General features: G+C 41.0%; 1 protein-coding gene across 3 annotated transcripts; it reads left to right on the top strand.

The window, feature by feature from the left end:
- Positions 1 to 1,279: 1,279 nt before the first annotated feature.
- On the top strand, positions 1,280 to 19,351 carry LOC148410980 (serine/threonine-protein kinase BRSK1-like). Of its 3 annotated transcripts, none has more exons than XM_088437155.1 (21): positions 1,280 to 1,629; positions 1,719 to 2,534; positions 4,020 to 4,114; positions 5,893 to 5,978; positions 6,097 to 6,237; positions 6,786 to 6,902; positions 7,176 to 7,209; positions 7,279 to 7,347; positions 8,369 to 8,515; positions 9,429 to 9,460; positions 10,074 to 10,238; positions 11,047 to 11,144; positions 11,248 to 11,398; positions 11,472 to 11,532; positions 12,277 to 12,877; positions 13,442 to 13,490; positions 13,905 to 14,028; positions 14,134 to 14,235; positions 14,489 to 14,597; positions 15,473 to 15,593; positions 15,661 to 15,809. In XM_088437155.1, the coding sequence occupies exons 2-20, from the start codon at positions 2,441 to 2,443 to the stop codon at positions 15,568 to 15,570; spliced, it is 2,373 nt and encodes a 790-aa protein (XP_088293281.1). In that variant the 5' UTR covers positions 1,280 to 1,629; positions 1,719 to 2,440; the 3' UTR covers positions 15,571 to 15,593; positions 15,661 to 15,809. The 3 variants fall into 3 exon arrangements, with proteins under 3 accessions (XP_088293281.1, XP_088293280.1, XP_088293283.1); XM_088437154.1 differs by having other exon boundaries at positions 1,281 to 1,629; positions 15,473 to 15,562; positions 15,661 to 19,351; XM_088437157.1 differs by having other exon boundaries at positions 1,282 to 1,629; positions 12,601 to 12,877; positions 15,473 to 15,562; positions 15,661 to 19,351.
- Positions 19,352 to 20,456: the final 1,105 nt, after the last annotated feature.

Genomic DNA, 20,456 nt, shown 5'->3' with positions numbered 1-20,456 from the left:
TGTTCTTTGTAAAGGCGCTAATGAAGCCAAATACGGTACAGCATGAATACAGTAATCATTTCTTTCGGTGAACGAAATGTAGTTCTAACAGTGCCACCCTGTGGCCACATAGAATATTTCACCCAAAAAGAAGCTCTTGCAAAAATTGAATTTACTCTGAGAATTTTAAGGCTTTTGAAGTGGACTAAAATGGCCCTTGTCATGATATTTTAAACTTTTATATGCATAAAAATTACACTTGGCAGATTGGCAATTTGAACGCCTATTAAATGAGTCTCATGGTACCAATATTTCTAACGAAGAAGTGAAACGCCTCGTTTACTGAAGCCGCACCTTTCACCTCTCACCAGGTTTCCTGTTACGCAATCCTGTAATGGAAAGTGATTGACTGGTCAGCTGATTTGAGATTTGCATGGACCCTGACCATGACACACACACACACCTTATCGTGCAGCATTTTTGCTTAGTATGCCGCCCCCTATTGATATGTAGTCAGGAAGTCTACCGTAATTATTTGCACTTGTAAAACAATTTTATCTTTACTATTTAATTCATGTTTATTCCTACGAATGAAATGATGAATCACTTTTTTATTTTACTTCCATCTCGTTCCTTTGGGGGTCACCACAGCGAGTCATTGCATTAACTTGTTAAGCACGTTTTTTAAACGTTATAGTCCCTTCCATCAAAGCCTCAACCTATTTTTTTTCAATCTAGGTCTAGAGCCATCTAATGTAGCATATAGTCGTGTATTAGGGCAGCGGATGGAATTTAAACCAGCGCTGTCTGCACGCAAGGCATGTTGAGTTCCACCAGCTGTCACAAATGGACACTACTTTTACAGCTACGGATTTTGTTTTTCTAAGATACGTATTTCTTATTCCACAAACATAACATTGATCGAAATGAAAATTTTTAGACCAAAGGGGCTGTATAGAACATATTATTGTAAAACATTTTTGGACTTGTCTTCCCCTTTAAGTCCAGCTTGACCTTAATTCTGTTTCCTTTAATTCTCAATAATGTTCTTGTTGTTGCTGTTTTTGTCATTGTTGTTGGTGCTCATGTGACTTCCTGCTCGTCCGCTGCAGCGAATGAGATTTGCTTATCCTAACTTGAATTCTCTCCTATTGGAAGCTATCGTCGCAACTTGGATGCAATTTTGCTCTAAAAAAAAATCGGAGATGGGGTGGAGGCGAGAGAAAGGGAGAGACATGGTGGAAGAAGGGAGGGGAGGAGAGGAAAGGGGAGGGGAAAGCGGAACCCGGATGCTGATGCTGACCGTATTGGTTGAATAGAGGGATGCAGGAGGGGAGGAGGACTAAAGAGAAGGGGACCTTTACGGACTGCGGAGTGCTGGATGAGGGCCACGAGCAACTTCTGAAACATCTCCTTTCCCGCCCCCAAGTGCGCTTTTTGGGCTCTTTTGCATTTCCTTTGTACGCCGGGGAAGGAGATGTGAGTTTAGGGCACAATGAGCGCGCTCGGTTGGGGAGAGAGACGGGAGGAGAGGTGAGCAGTCCGCCAGGCTAGCACATCCGAGCCGAGGATGCCGCTTCGGGCTTTCTGGAACAAGCGTCACCGTCGGCTCCGCTTCTCCTGATCAAAACATCCTCGTTCGGAACCGGGGTGGGTTCGTCTCGTCTGGCCCGGCCTGTCCGCACCTCTTTGACGCCCCCACCCCGCCCTCCCCCTTCTTCCTCTATTTCCTGATGCAGGGCCGAGGAGGGGGTGAGCCAAAGTGTGTACCGGATATTGGAAAAGCCATTCTGGATGCTGATACCGCCGCGATAAGAGGCGATTATCTGGACGAAGCGTCGAACGAGCGAGCACATGAAGACAGAAGCCATCGCGCGCTCAGGCGGATTCGGAAATGTTTTTTTGACATTAGGAGAGAGAAATGGGGGGGTTCCCGCTATCGATCAGGGCATGGATTGAGGCATTCTGACTTGGGATATTTGAGACTCTGCACTTCCAGAAATCAATCCGGTAGTCTTCCTGTTCACGTCTGAGTAAGATCTGCACCACTTTAGTACAAATGCACGCAGTAAAATAAGGAGCAGTCAGCTCATTTAGAACAGGGAGTGGGGTGGCTATTCACATTTTGTGAGCACCTCCACCGTCACGTCATCCTTTGATCTCCACGTTTTTCTACGTCAAACCTGCACATGCCAGTAAAAGGCCACATTCGGTTTCTTACTTGAGTCCATAGTTTCCTTCGTTTCTTTTCGGGTGGGGGGCGGCCCGGTAGGCTCTACGACAAATAAGTGAATGGGAGTAGCCTGCAGGGCCCGGCGTTAGATCACGACCACCTCCGACGCCAAAGTCTCCGGGGATGAGCCTTGCTGCATTGCGAGTCGAAACGGGCCCGCGGTTTTCTTGATTCGTCTTCTTCGAAACTGGCGTTTTTTATTTTTGCATTTGCGTTCTTCCGGGGGAAATGTCGGGAAAGATGAGCGGCAAGGAACTGGGCCAGTCCAACCAGTATGTGGGGCCTTACCGGTTGGAGAAGACCCTCGGGAAGGGACAGACTGGTAAGAATCTCTTTACTTGCAGTTTTCATCGGCCGGTGCTACCGATCGTTCATCCTGCAGCCTACTACTTCCTTGTTTAGAAATAGTCACTTCATTGCTATTTAATCGGACTTTAATGTTACGTTTTGAAAGAATTAACCATCGGCTGCACTACTTGTTTAGTCTGGTGGCTGTTTTCAGCAAAGATGTTTAAAATTGTCCTAAGGTTCCGGGTATTTATTTCACCTCTGACCTTCCAGTGTGGAGTTTTACTCTCCCAGTGTCTGTGTGGGGTTTCTCTCGGTCCGTTTGCTCGGTCAAAATGAATAAATAATGACAATATGTTAAATGCAACGCCTAAACATGGAATGCTGATCGATATTGCGCTCATGGTATGAATTCAGCAGCAAAATTTACCCATTTTTATCCATCTCAGTGGTCATTTTGACACTTTTGGTCGACTGAAAATGACATCACAATCACTCAAGGCTCAGGGACTGGCCAATCACAGCTCAGCCCACCAAACTCACGAAACTGATTGAACATTTTTTTATTTTTACTTACTAATTTAATATATATTTTTTAAAAAACACACAAAGTTCATCAATATGCAAAAACAAGTTTTCTCACATCAGCATTCATTGTCTTTAACAGAATTGTAGGTCTAGTAATATGTAATGTAATTAAAGTCCTGCCTGCCTTACAGGAGGCTGAAATTTCTCGCTGAATATGAGAAGAAGCAGAATTTTGCAAATGCAGAATAGCGGTAGTAAACGTTCAAAGTATGGTCTTTGTGGGACACCGTAGTCTGGATGTTCCAAAAAGGTTGCATTCTCTTCGTTCACCATTAGATGGCACTAAATTCTATTGTCACTATAATATGGTTTAAGGGGTGTTTGTATATGTGACGTGCATTGATTGGTGACCGGTTACCTGGAGTCAGCCATGATCTGCCCCAGAACCTTGGTCCTTAGTGAGTGCATTTGCTAAGATGGAAAAACAAAATGCATGAGTGTAGCTGTCTTTGCACTGGCAGTATGTGAGGGACACCCTGGACCGGTTGCCAGCCAATCGCAGGGCACAGAGGCACGAACAACCATTCACGCGCCCAATCACACATAAGGACAATTTAGAGTCTCCAATACACCTGCCATGCAAGTTTTTGGAGTGTGGGAAGAAGCCGGAGTTCCCGGAGAGAACCTGGGCTCGGGGAGAGCATGCAAACTCCACATAAGAAGGCCGGAGCCAGCTGGACGTGCTAATCACTCACCGTGCTAACCATGAGCTCCACTTCAGGATACAAATTGTTGACATTGATGTCAAATATTGATGGAGGCTTATGGTTATGGTTAGCACATGGTGGGTAGCACATGTGACTTGTATTTTGCCTGGTTGTCTCCATGGTAGGTTGATTGAAGACACTAAATTGGCCAAAGATGTTCAAATGTCAGCATAAGAGTAATCTTTATGTTGACATTTAATTGTGTATCTCTGTTTGTGTTTTAGGACTGGTGAAGTTAGGTGTCCACTGTATAACCGGACAGAAAGTGGCCATAAAGATCGTCAACAGAGAAAAACTCTCAGAATCAGTTCTCATGAAGGTACTGGAGAACTCCGTCATTCTCGACTTCTTTGGAACATAATCAGAAGTATATATTTGTTCACAGCTGTGGATAAAACAGCTCTTGTTGGATATACACCGGGGGTCCCCAACCTTTTTATCACCAGGGAACGGTCAGGGCTTCAGATTTTTTTTGTGGACAGGGACGTAACGCGGGCGATGGGAAAACTAATGGAAGCTGTTGTCTTATTTCTTTCTTCACACAGATGAGATATCGGGAGTCTTGAAAATACTTTAGGGCTGCTGCGATTTGCTAGTTCATCTAGTTCGATAAAAAAATATGTATGGAATCCACTCCTTGTTACTTTGTGGGTCCTTTTTGGCTACAAATTGGCGCTTGAAGTCCTTATAATGAGTATTTATTATTTCAAGTAGGATTCCTGGTACTGCCGGTTGAAAACGTTCTTTTTCTTTGAAGTTGTAGGCTCGTCACCTGTCCCTTGACTGGGCTTTTCCCCTTTCCCAAAGATGTCTGCTTTTTACTCATTTGACTATATTTGTGAGTGAAATTTTGGCGCTCAAGTGACTGAATTGAATCCAAGAGAATCTGGAGAGTTTTCAAAATAAAACGTTTTTTTTTTTCAAAATAAAATACCTTTCTGTAGGTTGATTTACAGACCGGTATCGGGCCGCAGATCGGCGGTTGGGGACCTCTAATATACATATATACACCAATAAGATGATGAAAGTGTTTGGCATTTAGATACGCTGCACTTCTTGAGTTTAGCAATTCGAAATGTCATACCTGGGCAATAAATACAGTGTTCTCTTTTCCCGTAATCGGTAAACCTAGAATAATTCCAACATTTTGATTTTGATCGGTAACAAGCTACAGTGCGTCACGTGTCCGGTTTGCTGTTTGCGGTTTATGTTGCGTTGGAAAGATGCCCAACAGGTACAGATATCAACAGCAAAGGTTTTCTGAAGCACATTGCAGCTACAAGTACTTTCTGTGTTGACTCGAGCGTATGTTTTATATCTCTTTTCTCATTTGATCTTTACATAGACACTCGTCATAGTTTATACAGATATCGGCAAGTAGACATAAGCAATTGTGGGTCTACAAGGGCTTTAAGTGACTCTTGGACAAGCTGGAATGTCTGCTCACGGTCAACCATTGTGGCCTATTAATTAAGGTTGGAGGTTAGCACAGAACCGCAATACCATGGTTGACACTATGAAAGATTGACTTCCATTCTTCAGTGAGAATTGTTGCAGGTAACAGCTGTGTTGTAAGTGTGGAAACACTGCCATCCACTGGTCACAGTTAGCACTACAGTGCTCGATTGGCTTATAATAGGTTGGCATTAGTCAAGGGTGTCAGCTCCTCTCCATAAAAAAAACATATTTGACCAGAATTTGTCTTGTCGTTACCACTCATTTGTTATTATTTCAAAAGACGAGAATTCTCGTCCGTGCCGCTGAACGAGTCACGGGTGCGTCCTTCACACGGGTGTGTTTTATATTTTATTTATTGTAGCTCATCGCTTTTAGGTAGGTGCTCATGACCGCGTGCATTTTCCAACATTTCCATCATAACTTTTCTAACGCTCGATCTGACTTTTCACTTTTCGCCTCATCGTCGCCAGGCTAGAAACGCAAATCCTTTTATGGGATCCACCACGTACGTCTGCTGACTCTCTTCGCACTCTCGCCGCCTCCCGTCAAATCCGCGTGCCTGTTTTAACACCCCTATCTCTATTTCTCTAACCCCTGCCCTATCCTGCTCTCTTTATCTCCCTCCATCTGTCACCGCAGGTGGAGAGAGAAATAGCAATTCTGAAACTAATTGAGCACCCTCACGTTCTGAAGCTGCATGATGTCTATGAAAATAACAAGTATCTGTGAGTATCTGTCTCCCTGCGGACTGAATCCCAACAAAAACGTGTTAGATAAGCGTCTGTTTCGGTTTTCCGCTTAGTGTTCTTTCGCATGGTCTTTATCTACGTCTCATCCTGCCAGGTACCTGGTGTTGGAGCATGTGTCTGGTGGAGAACTCTTTGACTATCTGGTCAAAAAGGGCAGGTTGACCCCCAAAGAGGCCAGGAAGTTTTTCAGGCAGATCATCTCCGCTCTGGACTTCTGCCACAGTTACTCCATATGGTCAGTGCTCTGCAGTTAGAACCGCGTTTTTTGTATTGTAGCTCAAGGGGAGTTTCACTATTTCTATATATGTATCTCTTTCCCCTGACAGTTTCCAAGTAGAATATATGACATGATTATGTTAGGGCCTTTAGTATGAAACATATAGTATAGTATGAAACGTATAGTAGTATAGTCACAGAACATCTATATAGCACTGGCGCCGAAATACAGTCCTCGAGGGCCGGTATCCTGCATGTTTTCTGGTGTTCTCTCCCCAACACACTTGATTGAATTGATTAGCTTTTTAGCAAGCTCAAAAATGATCCTACTCATTTGGATCAGGTGTATTTAAAAGAGAAGTTTTGAAAACATGCAGGATACCGGCCCTCGAGGACTGCATTTCAGCATCTGTGCGATATATATGTTCCGTGGCCATTTTCACACTCATTTCGTGCTAAACGCTATCCTGCGGCGGCATCACAAAGCATACACACATTTTTTTTCTGAAAACGTGAGTCCTGTTTTTCGTTTTTTGCGTGTCGTACTGTAATTTTGTCTATCTCCAGTCACAGAGACTTGAAGCCTGAGAATCTTCTCCTGGATGAGAAGAACAACATCAGGATAGCAGATTTTGGCATGGCCTCATTACAGGTTGGGGACAGTCTACTTGAAACTAGTTGTGGGTAAGTATTAGCTTTTTGTTCAAGTCCTTCTTCAGAAATTTTTCAGGATGCTTGTGCTTTGATTAGAATACATTTGACTCAGCACCAAGCACTTCAACGCCATAATTTTGAACCCTAGCTAAGAGACGCTGTCGGATATGTTTCAAATGGAAAAAGTTCACCTTGCATCATTTATGGCTGAAAATGATTTAACGGCTGTCCGTCTGACGCGGAGAGTGTGAAAAATCCATTTTCCGAACGATTTATTGAAAAACGTGTCGCTTTTCATTATAGATCCCCACATTACGCTTGCCCTGAAGTAATAAGGGTAAGTGAGAGTGCGTATACATGTGTTTGTATTGGTTTCCGCATGTGTAATGATTTTGTTGCGTCGTAGGGGGAGAAGTATGATGGCCGTCGGGCAGACGTCTGGAGTTGTGGAGTCATCCTTTTTGCACTTCTCGTGGTAAGTATTTTTTTCCCCCTTGATTTAAATGTTTTTATTCTCACTCATATTTTTTTCTCATAATTTTATCTACACTAAGCACACTGCGTATTAATTTTTAGATGGAAGAGAGGCTCTGGATTTTTTTTTTCAACATATCTTCATTTGAAGAAAAAACCTTTTGAAAATATTGTCTGTTTAAATGTGTTAATAGTATCTAGGAGGGCTGCATGGTTATAGATAAAAAAATAATCACCATTTTTTTGGTCAATATTGAATCACGATAATTCAACATGTTTGGTCAAAAAATTATTATTTATGTCCATTTTTTAAAATAAGCAGTATATAAACAAGGCTTCAAGGCTTGATGCTTACAAATAATAATTATAAACTAAACTAAATAAATAATAATTATGGCAAAAACTTGGCACACAGGGCAACACAGCTAACTCACTCGCTGAGTGCAAACCAATGAAAAAAATGAAACCTACTTTGAACCAAGAACATTTTTTACTTTTATGCAAATTTTAATCAATTAGATGTCAAGACGTTATTTTCGGTCATTTCAAACCAAATTTATTCCAATTTTTTGCGGATTTTTCAAAATGGGTCTCAGTTGACAGCTAAAAAATAAGTTAATTTAAAAAAAGGTAAAATAGACTTTCACTTATATTGCACTTTTCCACCATTGTATTTATTAGGAATCAGGTGAGAAACGTAATGCCATTTCACACCGTTAAATAATATATGTGTGAAAAAGAAAAGCTTTCATCATGCAAATATGGGAAACATTGCCCCCTGGTGGTAGGATGACAAAGTACTTAATTTGACTTTTTAAATGTTAATTTTGCCGAGGATTAGCTTCATTAATCTTGGCAGCCTATATCGTGATTCAAATTGGATTAATTGTGCAGCCCTAATACTGTCTTATAATAGATTTGGAAATGTGTGGATCCAGCCCCGAGCTGACGACACGTAGTCCTTTAGATGAGACCGAATTGAGGAAAATAAGAGCGCTCCATTTTGTCTAATTTCTTCACAGGGTGCTCTACCATTTGACCACGACAACTTGCGGCAGCTCCTGGAAAAGGTCAAAAGCGGGGTCTTCCATATGCCCCACTTTATACCGCCTGACTGTCAAGGATTGCTCAAAGGAATGATAGAAGTCAACCCCGACAAGCGACTCACGGTAAGTCTAAAGTTGATTTTTCTAGCCGCGCTTCCAATACATTGTCAAAATCGCTCGGTGCGTACGTCACGATGGCATATTACAGCCACCTACTGGCCTGGAGTGGAATAACAATAGCTAACAATACAAAGGTGGCTCATTTGAAACCAATTTTGTCATCATGTGTTCCAGAAGCGGAAATTTGCCAAGACTAACTTGCCCTTTGTAGTCTCCCCGTGACAAATTAGGCGTGATCTCCAAGAGCACACCAGGCCGGGTGTTAAATATGTTTCAGGGTAGATGTGAAGGGCTACATAAAGCTTCGCTGTAATGAGAACTACTTGGCCCGGTATTAAAAATAGCGCCGCAATTGCACTCTATTCTTTTCCCCTTCAAATATACATTTGCACCAAGGTTACGAAAGGAGGGGGGGGCCGAAAAGGATCACGAGAGACACGCGGGCACAAAAACACGTTGTAAAATAGAAGCAGAGATAAAGGGAACGTCTCATCAGTCAGTCGTTCATTTACCACCGAGCGCGGATTTAATCAAAGCCGCGCGTTCGTCTGATGAACTTCTGATTAATGGAGCCTGAAAGCAGGTCAGGCAGTCTCACTTTTGTCAGCCAGTTCTCCGAATAGAAACCACCCACAACACAGAGACACATGCAAGTGCGGTTCAGCGTACTTTCTCCAATTCAGACCTAATCATGACTCAGGAATCGCCTGGTCTCTTCTGCAAGGCGTTTAAATAAGTAAAAGTGTCACAGAGCAGCGCAACGCCATTATAAGACCAATGGCGGGCACATTTTTACGATCAGTGAAAAATCCTGGTGGTATCCAGTATTTCGAGAGGTTCCTATGATAGTCTGGCATGTATTATGCACTGGACCCACAGTTTAGTTGATAAATGATTTGCTATTTTTATTTTACAGCTAGAAGCAATACAGACCCACGCCTGGTACCAGTAAGTGTATCCCTTTTTTACGAGAAATATTCTTGTATTATGTAATTTTTTTTTCAATTCTCCCCCCCATTATTTGCAATTATTGATGGCTTCCACCCACAGGTCATTAAATGCATCTTCACAATGTAATGCATACGATAATTGCTATTGTCCATGATCATTAGCCCTGTCTGAAGTGTTTTGTTTATATGTAGAATCAAGGCTGTAATTTGCAGTGGCATAGGACTGTATTTAATTCAATGTCGAGGTTTTTAATTAGTAGTTAGAGCACTAAGCTTCTTGAGAGGAGCAGCACTAACATAGTCGCTTACCACAAATATTTTCAATCTTAAAATGTTTACTGAATATGGCCCTTAGTTTAGTGGGGATTAAGTGACCTAATCTGATACTACCACTGACACATCAGTATTTACAAAAAAAAGAAGAAAAAAAAAATATATATTATAGCATTGTGTGACATAAGAAAGGGGGGGAGTTGAGAGAGCGAGAATGCGAGAGAATTGTGACATTTTAAGCATGAAGTTTGGTTTTAACAGCATACGCGATTACAGCGGATTTAAAAGAATGTTGTGAACTTGTTTAAATATCAGACTGGCTTTGCCTCCTCCATCAGGAGCGGTCGCAACGAGCCGTGCCCTGAGCAGCCCCCTCCCCGTCGTGTGTGTGTGACGAGGGTGCTGTCGTTGACTGACCTGGACCCCGATGTCTTGGAAAGCATGTACTCTTTAGGGTGCTTCCGGGATCGAGTCAAACTCACACGGGACCTTACAAGTGAGGAGTGAGTACATCTCAACGATCCATCATCTCCAACTGATAGATAGATAGATAGATAGATGGATCCATCTATCTATCTATCTATCTATCTATCTATCTATCTATCTATCTATCTATCTATCTATCTATCTATCTATCTATCTATCTATCTATCTATCTATCTATCTATCTATCTATCTATCTATCTATCTATCTATCTATCTATCTATCTATCTATCTAACAGCCTGTTAATACTCAATCTTGATAGATAGATAGATAGATAGATAGATAGATAGATAGATAGATAGATAGATAGATAGATAGATAGATAGATAGATAGATAGATAGAAAAAAAGACTTCAAACATGCCATAAGTGTCGGATTTATTATTTATTTATTTGTATTCATCCACAAAAAAATCAACATAAAGTGTCCTCTTTTGAATCATAGAAGAGATCTGTTATCAAATAAATAACTTGATTATCAATAAATATTTGTCCACAAAAATTAATCAACATAAAGTGTCAGACCCGCTCTCAAAAAGAAATAATTATAAAAACATATTTGTCCGCAGAAAAATATCCAACTTAAAGTGTCGTCTTTCAGGACCATCGTGGAGATCTGCTCACAAATAACACTTCAAATTACTGCAAATGAAATTCAAACTCCATTGATAGAGTCGAAGCTTATCCAATCAGAGGCACATTTCAAAATGTCATTTTAACCCTAATGTTCTAACCTTATTATTTAATGCATATATCGCAGCACGTTTCAACTTTTACCATCCAAAAGACCGCAAGCGGATTGCTCTATCTGTTTGTCTCGTCCGCAGAGAGAACCAGGAAAAGATGATTTACTACCTCCTGTTGGACAGAAAAGAACGTTACCCCAGCTATGAGGATGAAGATCTGCCACCAAGAAATGACGCCGGTAAGACAATTACCTTTCTGCAATGCACATCCGCAAAATGAAATACATAACGACGAGATCGGTAAGTGTACGTTGTACCTCAGCCATTGAATTGCTTTTAAAGACCCACCTAGGAAGCGCGTGGATTCGCCTATGTTGACCCGCTATGGTCGTTGTAGACCAGAGAGGAAAAGTCTGGAAGTTCTAAGCGTAACTGAACAGGGCTCTCCTACCCCACCCCGCAGGAACTTGGACACCAACGCGCACAGTCAAAGGTAGATATGGATCAAGTTGAAAGACGCGACGTTGGACTAGCGCTCATTGATTTCTGTCCGATGTTTTCAAAAGGTCTCGTTCAGTCAGTGGAGCATCCACCGGTCTGTCTTCTAGTCCTCTAAGCAGTCCCAGGGTAAGAAGCTGTCTTTATTCTACTAGAATTGATAAATGACATCATTTTCGGAGATAATTTTCATTCGCTGTCCCAATCAGTGTCCTAATCCAGTGACAGTGACACATTTCTTTTAATGAATCATGATCATATCAAATTATATAATTTTATTAACTAATCATAGTGCGTGGGGATGGTTAAGGAGGTGTAAGTTTAAACGTATACTCGATTCCGTTGTAAAACGAGTTAGCTAAATGCTAAAAGCTGAAGCTACGACATATGCTAATCAACAGCTCACCATATAATAGGAACAAATGCTATTGTTTTTAGCATTTAGGCTACAAGGACGTTTGGAGGTGTTTAGCGCAGACCTTCAAACATATTTGTTGATTTCAGACGCATTCATTTAGTTTTCGAAAACGCCACATTGGCGGCTCCACGCTTCTGTAGTTCAGTTCTCACTTTGTGACAAGTTGAAATTGAGGGCTAATTAACTGGTTCTGTGTGTGCTCTGTGACTAGCATTCCAAAAAAAAAAAAATCCAGCGTTATGACGTTCTGAAAGCTTGGGTTTTCATCTTCATACATGTCATCCATGTCATTTTGGGTGTGACGAGCTCCTTGTTCAGTTCGAATATCTCATATTTGGTTTGATAACGAGCAATAAGGATCATGAATTCATCTTCCTTCTTTTTTGTTGAACAATTACCTCCATACAACATTTCATGACCATTGCTTTCTTTCTCATCTCTCCACACCCCGTCAGAGCCCGGTCTTCACTTTCAGCCAATCGGAAGTCCCTCCGGCTTCCTCTAAAGATCCCAAAGCGACGAGCGCAACCACACCTCGACCTATCCGCCCGGCGCCCGACCCCAAAACTCAGACCCTGCCGTCAAAAGGCCCCACCGACCGTCCCCATCTCAACTCCATGAAATCCCTCCCGCTCCAGACCCCGCGCACTCCATCGCCATCCCCCTCTCCGCTTCTCTCCCCCATACCACGCTTTTTCAACTTCCCCTCTCCGTCTGTCTTCAAGTCCAAGAATACCCACTCGTCCTCTAACGCCTCTGCCGCCGCTCCTGTGTCGCAGGTCACGCCGCAAGGCTCGCCTCTTCCCACCCCGTTGGGCACGCCTGTGCACCAAATCCAACACCCGTCCTCCACAACCCCTCCCTCCTCCTCCTCCTCCTCTTCTTCTCCTAGAGGAGACGGGTCCGGAGGTGCTTCTCTGTCACTGACGCCGCCCTCCAGCCCGGGTAGCAGCGGCGGCCTGGCCTCCTCCAGCTCCGCCCTCTGGAGGACGAGGCTCAACTCTTTTAAAAATAACCTACTTGGCTCGCCGCGATTCCACCGACGCAAACTCCAAGGTGAGAAAGGTTGCCTTCATGGTAACACGGCGAGAATCCTCATCTGCTTTTCTGTGGAGTAAGATCGTCAAGACGTACGCGTGTTTAAACCTGGTGCGTCTAGAAAAGACCGCTTGCTTTTGGGGGGTAACTAACACTTTTAATGAATTATTATTAATGAATTATTTTTCATCTTAATTTGCATGTTCAACTCCAATCCAAAGGATCGAATCCACTAATCCAAAGGAATGCAAACAAGAGATGTACCCTATTTTCCGCACTATAAGGCGCACCTAAAAGCCTTAATGTGTGTTTACAGTTGAACAAGGTTGCTCTTATTATTATTTGAGTTATTATTATTATTAGTATTACTATATTGTGCTTGAAAAAGTTAAAAAATATGTCATTAATTGAGGGTGCGCCTTATAATCCGGTGCGCCTTATAGTGCGGAAAATACGGTATTCAAAATATAATCGATTCGTAAACTCAACACAATTTAGAATCGTACTCATACGAAAACAATTCAAATCCAACGCAATTTGGAGTCATACGTCGTATCTCTTTTGTGTCTGTTCTTTCTGCAGTTCCAACATCAGAGGACATGTCCAGTTTAACTCCTGAGTCCAGTCCAGAGTAAGAACATATTCAACTTACTTTTTGTCTACATGACTAAAAATTACACTTGAGCAACGTTGAGTTGTGGTTGCAGCATGACATCATAGCAGACAACTGATCTGGCAGTTTAAAATGTTTTATAAATGCACCGTTTACATAACTACAGTCCAGTATTTAAAATACCGTACTTATGGTAAAAAAAAGACATAATGATGAGTCTATTGAGTCCTGTAGTCAGGTCACGGTGTTTCCTTTCTTCTTGTGTTCCGTGCTTTTACAGACAATTTCCTCTTTCATGATTCAAACAAACAAGGTTATACTGCTAAATAAATGATTTGCGATACAATAAGAGTAAATGTAGGATAACCTGTGTACGTTTATTCTAACAGCTTTTCAGTTGCTCTAATGTGTGCATGTAAATATTGTGTACAGACTAGCAAAGAGGTCCTGGTTTGGCAATTTCATCAGCCTGGAGAAAGAGGAGCAAATCTTTGTTTTAATAAGAGACAAACCCCTCAGCTCGATCAAGGCGGACATTGTCCATGCATTTCTTTCTGTAAGTACGCCTCCGTTTTTCAAAACAATTGGCCACAATTCCGAAGCGGGGGGAATACTCATATACTGTATATTTTTGATGATGTCTGTGTTTTTTTTTTTGCAGATCCCTTCCCTAGGTCACAGTGTAGTGTCTCAGAACAGTTTTCGTGCAGAATACAAGTCCTCTGGTGGCCCATCTGTCTTCCAGAAGCCTGTCAAGTTCCAAGTATGCATTTTTCTTCTAACAAACACAAAAATAAGACTGTTGATTCCGATTTTCCCAAGTTAGAGCTCTCATCAGACTTTAACTAGCTAGGCTATCATTTATTTCAGAAGAAAATCCGTTTTCCATCAAAGTAGAAAGAGAATGGGTTAAACTAAATTAAAGAATCGAAAAATTGCATTCTTCTTTGCTATCTTTTAGAACGACTGCGTGGTTGTCTACTAGTGCAAATCACGTTCTCTGTCTCCCCCTTCAGGTGGACATTGGCTTCTCGGAGGGAGACAGGGAGTTGGAAAGGGAGCGAGGAGAGAGAGAAGGCAGAAGAGCGCTGGGCATATACAGCGTTACCTTCACCCTAATAACAGGTAAAGACACGAGACTTTATCCCTGAAAGCATTTACCGTATTTTTCAGACTATAAACCGTGACTTTTTACTCGTTATTTGATCCCTGCGGCTTATAGTCCAGCGCGGCTTCTCTGCGGGTCTTTTCTACCGGTCAAGCAAATATGTGTATGAAAAAATAAGTGAAAAAATGTCAATCAATGGCTGTGCTCAAAAAGAGTTTTCAAATATATGATCAAAAATACAAAAGAAATATTTATAAATTGAATAAGATCTTGTATAAAAGCGACGTGTAAACTTGATATATGGTATACAGTGCATATACGATTGTATTCATAAATTTACGATTGTATATAGTAATTATGTGCAATGTGCGCAACGTTCACTAAAATAATCAATCAATTCAACAACTGGAGACAGAAGAAGATGCTTCGAAGAATTGATTTCGAGTTCGAACTCCTATTTTACTCTCCATGCAGAATTCTGTTGGTGATACGTTGAAAATATCCATCAACTTTCTACAAATATAATATTGGGACTAAACATGCAGACATGTTCAGTCTTTTAAAGGGAGGATGTTGCTGTTGGTAGACAATTAAAAAAAAAAATTCTAAACCTTCATACACCGTCTTTTTGCATAAATATCCGATGTTATGACCTGTGGCTTGTAGTCCATTGCGGCTTATCCGTTACAAAAAAAAATCTTTGCTGCTGCGGCTTATATGCGGGTGCGGCTTATATGCGGGTGCGGTTTCTAGTCTGGAAAATACGGTACGTAAAAATGGGTGCATTTTTGTGCTTGGATATGCGGGGCCGCATGCAACATGTTAGAATTCAAACTTACCGTTTCACCGACTCGACTTCCCATTTCAAGGCGTTTTCTCCGGTTCTTCTCAGGTCCTAGTCGCAGATTCAAGCGAGTTGTGGAAACCATCCAAGCTCAGCTCCTTAGTACTCACGATCAGCCTTCTGTGCAGGCACTGGCTGGTGTGTAACGCCCCAAAAAAATGGATAAGCTGTATGTACCCGTGTGTATATTCTTGTTACCATCTGTTTCCTCTTAAATGTGACCTCGCACCCTTCAGATGAGAAAAATGGCAAACCCTCCCGCCAAGCCAGCACGCGGCAGAATTCCAAGCAATCTGAAAGCGGATCCGATCCATGCGAGAAGGAGCGCGCCGCCGATGCGGCCAGTGGAAGCGGCAGCAACGGCGGCGGCGTCTTACAGAGGCAAGGGTCAGGGAAAGACAAGACCAGACTTCTCTCCACAACCAATGGGACGCAGTCACACCCCTGAATAGAATGTTTTGAAGAGGAAGGATCTCTCCTCTGTCCTTTCTTCCACCCGCATCCTTTCGATTCCTCCTTTCCGCCTTGATACCTGGCCCGACGGCCAAGTACGCGGCGACGGATTGGAGACGGGCAGAGAAAAAACGCTTAAAGGTCTGTGAAAGAGCTGTTCTTTTCTCAGTCCTCAAGGAGCAGTGGGAAACACCCCCCCCCCCCCAAAAAAAAAAAAAAACAAGTCCCACCTTAGCGGAAAATCTCACAAGAAAAAACACATTCACTCGCTAATGAAGAAAGCACATGACCCGCCCACTAATGTATCGGATGCTTCACATAGCTCACACTCCGCTGCAAAACCTCTGATCGTCGTCAAATGACCGAGCGCCTCCAGACGTTTGCATTTATTTCTCCATCACCCCGCGCCTAACATCACCAGTCACACTAGCTTAAGAAATGTTGATTTAGAATGCGCAAAACACGAATGTTATGTCTGCAGAAAGGGAGCGCCGGATGAATGGCTTTTACTGATGCTGCATTTCGGGATGAAAATAGCGATTCGAAACACACAAATGGGGTCTATCGTTACCCCCCCAGATACTAAAACCAGGCCAACTGATGAGTCATAAAGTCTCACGGTAAATTCCGAATTCTGTCGACAAACGCTATGATACCGTATTGCCTTTAACGGAGGAGAAATAGTGGATGGCCATTTCCATTTGATCCCCAATTTCCATTCACAATGCACACGCATGTGGAGAGGCTCAAAAAAATGCTGTTAGATGTTAGAAAGACAAAATAATGAATGGCTCAACGGGACATTGAAGGACAGAATAAAAGTAGCAGAAATCGCCAACCAACTTAGAGATGACAATTAAGGTCTTTTTATGGTGTTTTGTCTTTTTTTTTTTGTTATTAAATATTAGATCACCTGGATATAGGTGGCATCATATGTTGAACATCTACCTTCCTGTACCTGCTTTTCGAATCGGACCTTTATGTGCATTTTGTTGATTTCGGCCGTCTTTGTTCCATACCAAAATTCATTTGAACCGTCACAGGCGTGATTCTGTTCAAGTTAGTCTGGCTAGCGCAATATGATTGATCGTAGCTCTTAATGGGGGTTTTGTTGGCAAAAAAATATTTGAAAAAGAAATTTCCATTTCAATTGCTGTACTCTATGACATCCTTAACGGTATGTTTGTTTCTCTTGCTCATATTTATATTGCCTCTGGCAATACTACGCGAGAATACCCACCCAAAAATGGCGATTTGATCAGACTGATGGCAGTTATTGCTTTAAAGTCACAGTATACCAGAAATATTTGTTATTATTATGGAAGAAGAGAAAAACACATAACAATGTATTGCTCACAAAAGGCAAACGAATGTGCAAATGTCAAACACATTGATTGTGATGTATGTCATTGTAAAAATGCTGCACGGAAAATACTAATAGAAGGAAAGGCAAAAAAAAAAAAAAGTTCAAGCCACGTGTAAAGATAGTTTTACCTTTTTTTTTTTTTTTTAACTTGTTTGGTGGTTTTTTTTCATGCCACCAGCAAAGCACTACCAGTATGAATGTCTATCATTTAAATGTTTATTTTTTCAATTATTTATTATTTATTTTACTGACTTAAAAAAAAAAGCTTTTACTATTGTGAAAAATTAATGCTGCAAAACACCGCCCTGTGTTATTATATTGTGTTGTTTACTCTGAACCGACATTCTGCTCCAATTCTCATTGTTTGCTACTCTAAACGACTTCCATTTTCAAAGGTAAATATCCCAATCAAACACAGCAAAATACTTTTAGTTCATTTTTCTCTGTCACTCAATTTCTTTGACGCTCTTTTCAGAAAATCAGTGCAAACACGCAAGTAAACACTTTCAATTACAGGCAGCAGTCTTCCAGTCCTTCGCTCACCATGCAACTATTGTTATATTAAAAAAATATTCAAAATCAATCAATGCCAGGGACGTATTTTCATGTTTTTTAAGAGTCCAGAGATTAAATGCCAGATACTTAAAGGGGCTATGTGTAAATTGCCTCCTCCAGAAGTTGCCATGTCTGTTATAGCTACGGACAATGCAGCACCTTCTGCTGTAAAAACTGGTCTATATCTTACACATTGTCCCTTTATGTATTCAATCAGTACTTGTGTACATTAAGGACGTTCATTTCCAGATACAAAGGTATTAAATCAATACTTAAACGTCCAAACTCTTAAAAAAAAGTGAAAATACGTCTCTGGTATTGAATGAGTGAATTAATGTCCTTGATGTACTTAAGTATCAAATTAATACTTACGTATCTGAGCTTTAATGTCCGGAATCTGAAGAAAAAAAAAAGTGAAAATACGTCCCAGGCATTGAATGAGTTCATGTTTCTCTCTGATTTCAGATTTCTAGATACTTAGGTATGAAATCGATACTTAAGCGTCCGGGATTGGATGTCCGGACTCTTAAAAAACGTGAAAATACGTCCCTGGCATTGAATGAGTTATTTAATGTCCTTGATGGACTTAAGTATCAAATTAATACTGATAGAGAAAAAAAAAAACGTGAAAATACGTCCCTGGCATTGAATGAGTTAATGTTTCTCTCTGATTTTTGACTTGCTTGTGTTTATTTTTCATCATCCAACTGGACAGTTTTTTGTCTATCTAAAACAGACACATGACATAATCAACTTAAAAATATCATTATTTTACCAAGACAATTGGAACTCACATTTTTAGATCTTTCCAACCTAACATTCAACAATGTATCGCCAGTAATCAGCTTGAACTTTCTTCCCCCTCCGTATTCGAGAGGTCGGCCTTGAAAGTGTTTCCCGCAAAGTTTTAAACGTCAGCTTTTCTGAAATGTTAGGAGGATAAAAGATCATTGAGAGACGCATGGCATCTTGTAACTCTCAGTTATTTTTTTTTTTTTCCCTGCAAAGAAACTTTTTAGGATTTAAAGAAGAAAATCGTGAGCTCCTTACCACTACGGGCTGCTGCGTTTAAAGCCCCCTTGAGAAAACTCAAGTTTGAATGCATTGCTACTACTGCAAACAACAATCCATCTTCACCCTATTGTCATTTCTATACATATATCTTAGCCATCCCGACCCCTTCCCAGTCATTTAATCACCCCCCCTCCCCTTGCCTTTGTATACATTTCACACCGATTACTTAAATGCACATGCATAATATATCCCTTGTGTGTCTCCATTGTATGCCATCTGTTACCATGTAGCGTTCGTTGTCTTTTATTGACACTGTAGTCGCCATAAAACGTTTCCCCACATTATCTTTGTGTCATTCTTCCACTTTCACCTGCGTTTTTTGGTACCGCTTCACTCAAAAGGGCACTAAACACAACTGCGCCTCTCACCCTCCACTCAAAGTCAAATTCAAAATGATACTTACTGTTATGAGGGGAAACATAGTCGTTATTACGGTATTGCCTGTAAGAAATGTTGATCAATAAACAGCAATGAAATTATGTGTGGGTAATTGATGTTCATGTTGACATTTAAGGATGTAGAAGTTATGCTAAAGGACAGGATTGTCCAGTTCTTGATTTTTTATTTTTTTTTAGGTTTCTGCCCTCCAACTACTGATTCAAATGATCAGATCATCAGCGAGCTCGAAGGTTCTTGGAGAACGTAATAATCAAAAGCATGCAGGATAGCGGCCATGGGATGATGGCGATAAGTAAATAAAAATACTACAATGAATGCTTTGCTTTTTTGTAGACTGCATACAGCAACACATATTGACAATAATAACAATACTTGGCATTAACAGCTGCATGACCAACAAGCACAAATTTACCTGCAATCACTTCACTAATTCAAAACTGTAGAGACTTTAAGTTGAGTTAAATTCCGTGACTTTCCCAGCCTTGTTACAGTAATTTTACCGAATTTATTATTGGCAGAGTAAAACACAGCAATAGACACATTAAACAGCAAAACATGGCAGCAAATTAAAAAACACTAAAATAGACAGCTAAACCTTTTTTTAAGTTTTAAGCTGCCCCTCTCGTCCAATCCATAAACTTCTATTCCCTGTACACATGACCTCGTCTTTTTGTAAGAGTTTCCTTTGAATTTAGATATCTATTAACGTGTTTTTTATGTACTGTTGTGTTTAATCATTTGTTTTGTGTGTGAGAGTGCGTGTTTTCATTAGCTGTCATATTTAGTTCTTGGTACATTGTGATTTGTTTTTATGAATTAACTTTTCATTTGTGCTATGCACTTAGTTTTGTTGTTGTTTCCTTCAATTATTTGTTCTTGTGTTTCGCACTTCAATGCTACTATAAAGAGGTTTCATTCCTAATAAAAATCGCAGGGTACTTTTTGCTACCATTTGCTGAGGAGTGTACTCATTTGCATTTGCACTTAACCCATTTTATGTATTTTTCTCGGCAATAACGGTAGGCTAAGGATAGCATAGAGAAAAAACATTGTTTCCGATGTTTCTTTGAATTAATTTTTTGATCCACACATTTATTTTGTTATATTTTTATGTGGAATTCCGTAACGAATGTGCTGTCCAAATCCACTGTTTCTCACCGGAAATAACCTAACGCAGTAAATAGC

The sequence above is a fragment of the Hippichthys cyanospilos genome, chromosome 16 (genome assembly GCF_059441005.1).
Source record: "Hippichthys cyanospilos isolate Australia breed blue-spotted pipefish chromosome 16, RoL_Hcya_1.0, whole genome shotgun sequence".
Classification (NCBI taxonomy): domain Eukaryota; kingdom Metazoa; phylum Chordata; class Actinopteri; order Syngnathiformes; family Syngnathidae; genus Hippichthys; species Hippichthys cyanospilos.
Note: the sequence above shows the minus strand (reverse complement) of the source record. Positions and strands in the feature narration are given on the sequence as shown.